The following is a 3,702-nucleotide window of genomic DNA, read 5'->3' on the forward strand; positions in this document are numbered from 1 at the left end:
TCGCGGGCGGGGCGGGGCGGGGCGGGGCGGTTCGGGTGGAGCCGTGTGGCGGGGCCGGGAGCGGGGCCGGGGCCGGGAGCGGGGCTCTCACCGGGGCTCTCACCGGGCTCTCACCGGGCTCCCCCCGGGCTCCCCCCGCAGGAGCCGCCGCCGCCGCCATGAGGCTCTACAGCCTAAGTGTCCTTTACAAGGGGGACCCCCGCGCGCGGCTCCTCAAAGCCGCCTACGACGTCTCCTCCTTCAGCTTCTTCCAGAGGTCCAGGTGGGTCCCGCGCCCCGGCCCGGGACACCCCTCCTGGTGACACCCGGCCCGGTGACACCCGCCCCGGGACACCCGGCCCGGTGACACCCGGCCCCGGGACACCCGGCCCGGTGACACCCGGCCCCGGGACACCCGGCCCCGTGACACCCCTCCTGGTGACACCCGGCCCCGGGACACCCGGCCCCGGGACACCCCTCCTGGTGACACCCGGCCCCGGGACACCCGCCCCGGTGACACCCCTCCTGGTGACACCCGGCCCCGGGACACCCGCCCCGGTGACACCCGGCCCGGTGACACCCGGCCCCGTGACACCCCAGCCCCGGTGACACCCGGCCCCGGGACACCCGGCCTGGTGACACCCCGCCCGGTGACACCCCGCCCGGTGACACCCACCCCGGTGACACCCGGCCCCGGGACACCCGCCCCGGTGACACCCCTCCTGGTGACACCCGGCCCGGTGACACCCGGCCCGGTGACACCCGGCCCCGTGACACCCCTCCTGGTGACACCCGGCCCCGGGACACCCGGCCCCGGGACACCCGGCCCGGTGACACCCCTCCTGGTGACACCCGGCCCGGTGACACCCGGCCCCGGGGACACCCGGCCCGGTGACACCGTCACCGATCAGCCCGAACCCGCTCGTCACCGGCACCCGGCTCCCCCACAAAGCGCAAGCTCTTCATAATCCCCCTTCTTGGCTCTTTTTTCCCCAAAGTCCCACGTGGTTTTGTCACCGTATGGGACCAGAGGAGCTCTTTCCAAAGCGGAAAGGGGGGGAATAAAAGAGGGAGCCTGGAAAAATCCCTGTGGGAATCTGCAGCGAGGAGGAAGGCTGTGAGGGCGCAGCCTGGGCGTCGAATTCCAGGGGCGCTGGGGTTAAGTTTGGGGTGAAGAGCAGCCTCAAGGAATGACATCGGAGCTGGGCAGTTCTTTGGGGGGAAAGACGAGAAAATCGCGAGTCTTGCACAAATTTTAAGCGGCAAATTCCCCTTCTGGGGAATGAAGGGGAAGGGAGGGAAACGGCGCCGCCCGGGCCAGGTTGGCTCCCATTCCTGCGGCTTTCCAGCCCAGCCGGGCACGGGGAGCCCGGCTTGGTTAACCCGAGCTGGAAGGCTGGCGGAGCAGGTTTGTCTTGCGCCTGCTCCCCGTTTGGGATGAGCTTTGGGCTTCAGGGAGCCGTTAAGCCTGGCCTCAACCCCGGGCCGTGTCCAGCCTCCCCTCTCCCTGCGGATCAGCTGGGAAGGAAGGCGGAGCGGCGGCTCCGGGCAGTGCCCGGCGCGGGGGTGACCCCCTTTGTGTTGGCAGCGTGCAGGAATTCATGACCTTCACGAGCCAGCTCATCGTGGAGCGCTCGCCGCTGGGCAGCAGGGCCTCCGTCAAGGAGCAGGGTAAGCGGCCGCGCCGGCGGGCACCGGCAAGGGGCCGGCGCATCCCGGGCCTTGGCATTCCCTGTGCCCGTCGCATTCCCTGCGCGCTTTGTGTTCCTGGCGCCTTCCTGGGCCTCCCCAGGGAGATGCTCCCATTCCCGCGGGGCGCATCGGGATAGACAGGGGGACGCCGCTGAGCTGCCGCTGCCCCTCGGGGGGTTCCGGGCCTCGGCACGCCCGGACCGGGCTGCCACCCATGGTGGCCGCCACCTCTTGGGTGACGCTCCCGCCCTCCGCATTAAAATCCAGCTGGGAGATTCCCCTGGGTGTTTGGTCCGGCTGCCCTGGGAATGCAGCTCCGCCCGCAGCCGCAGCGCCCCGACCTGTTCACACACCATCCGGGGCTCCCAAGCCTCCCTCGAGCCTTTCTCCCAGCCCAACGCGCTCCTGCTGCTCCCGGAGACCTCCCGGAGCGGCTCCCGGCGGCGGGAGGAGCTGCCGGGGCCGAGGAGGAGCGGGAGGAGGAGGAAGGCGCGCGGGGAGCCCCGCGGGGCGCCCGCCTGACGCCAGCTCCGTGCCCAGAGTATCTGTGCCACGTGTACGTGCGGAGCGACGGGCTGGCCGGCGTGGTGATCGCCGACACCGAGTACCCGCCGCGCGTCGGCTTCACCTTGCTGGACAAGGTGAGCGCTGCCCTCGCCGTGGGGCCTTTTCCTGCCGGTCTTGGCTGCGCTCCGACGGAATGACCCTCCGTGCCCTTTCCCTGCGGGAGTTGGGGGTCGGATCCCCCGGGAGCGGCTCGTAGCCCAGGCGTTGGCCTCGCCGCCCGCCTTGGGCGTTAACCCAGGAAGCTCCCGGCTGCGGCGGCGCCCACGGCGTTTCGGGACACCCATCGTTACGTGTCTGGCCACGCCGGGAAGGTCTAGGGCTTTGGGTGCCTCCCGCGGCGCCCGCCAGACCCGTCCGTGGCCGGCGTGGGTTTTCCGTGGGCAGGGAAGCCGCGCGCGGCCGTGGGGCGGCCGTGGGGCGGCCGTGCAGCGGCGCTGCCCGTTTTGCAGGTGCTGGACGAGTTCTCCAGGCAGGTCAGCAGGATGGACTGGCCCTCGGCGTCCCCGGCGAGCGTCGCCTACGCCGCGCTGGACGGATACCTCAGCAAGTACCAGGTAGGGCCGCGGCCGGCGGGACGGCCGCCCCGGCGCCGCGGCGCTCAGCCGTGTGTCCGCCCCTTCCCAGAACCCGCGCGACGCTGATCCCATGACCAGGGTGCAGGCGGAGCTGGACGAGACCAAAATCATCCTGGTGAGGACGCGATTCCCGCCTTCCCGCGCCCCTCCCGGTGCCCGCCGCTCGCCCGCGGCTCCGAACGGGACACCCTGTCCGGTGCCCTGCCGGCCGCTCGGGCAGCTCCCGAGCAGGGGCTGAGCTTTGGGGTGTCTGCACCTCCTGTCCCGGCTGCGGAACATCCTTCCCCTCCTCTTCCCACGCCCGTCCCTCCGTGCCATCTCCGTGCATCCCTAGCCCCTCCCGAGCCGTTCCCTCCCCTTTTCCTCCCGCGTTCTCGGGCAGAGCAGCATTTCCTTCCCGCCGTGTCCCCGGTGCGGGCCACGGGTGCGGGACACGGGGCCCGTGTCTTTGGGCAGCACAACACCATGGAGTCGCTGCTGGAGCGAGGCGAGAAGCTCGACGACCTGGTGTCCAAATCGGAGGTGCTCGGGGCGCACTCGAAAGCCTTCTACAAAACGGTGCGTGCCGCTCGCCGCGCGGCTCGCTTCAGCCCCGGCCCTCCTTGCGCCGGGGCTGCTGCTCAAACTGGGGTTTTTCTCCCCGTTTCCAGGCCAGAAAGCAGAACTCGTGCTGTAAGATCATGTGACCCGGACGCCTGGGCCCCCTGCTCCGGCCCCTCAGCCCTTGGCTCCCGTTGAGCCCTCGGGAAGGAAAAGACCAAGGAGGGGATCCCAGGCGGGGGCTGCGGCCGGCGCCAGGGCCCCCCCGGCGCCTCCGCCCTCCCGGGGGGCGGCCCGGCCCACGTCGCCCCTCGGGGGGCACGGGGGGGGCTCGGGGGCGTTGGTGCCC

At 71.6% G+C, this 3,702-nt stretch overlaps 1 protein-coding gene across 1 annotated transcript; it reads left to right on the forward strand.

The window, feature by feature from the left end:
- Positions 1-151: 151 nt before the first annotated feature.
- Positions 152-3,619, forward strand: YKT6 (YKT6 v-SNARE homolog). Its single transcript, XM_026043018.1, has 7 exons — positions 152-262; positions 1,568-1,650; positions 2,212-2,312; positions 2,688-2,792; positions 2,863-2,928; positions 3,270-3,371; positions 3,464-3,619. The coding sequence occupies exons 1-7, from the start codon at positions 159-161 to the stop codon at positions 3,497-3,499; spliced, it is 597 nt and encodes a 198-aa protein (XP_025898803.1). The 5' UTR covers positions 152-158; the 3' UTR covers positions 3,500-3,619.
- The last annotated feature ends 83 nt before the right edge of the window (positions 3,620-3,702 follow it).

This window comes from Nothoprocta perdicaria, unplaced genomic scaffold (assembly GCF_003342845.1).
Source record: "Nothoprocta perdicaria isolate Ctin4 unplaced genomic scaffold, notPer1 scaffold_103, whole genome shotgun sequence".
Taxonomy (NCBI): Eukaryota; Metazoa; Chordata; class Aves; order Tinamiformes; family Tinamidae; genus Nothoprocta; species Nothoprocta perdicaria.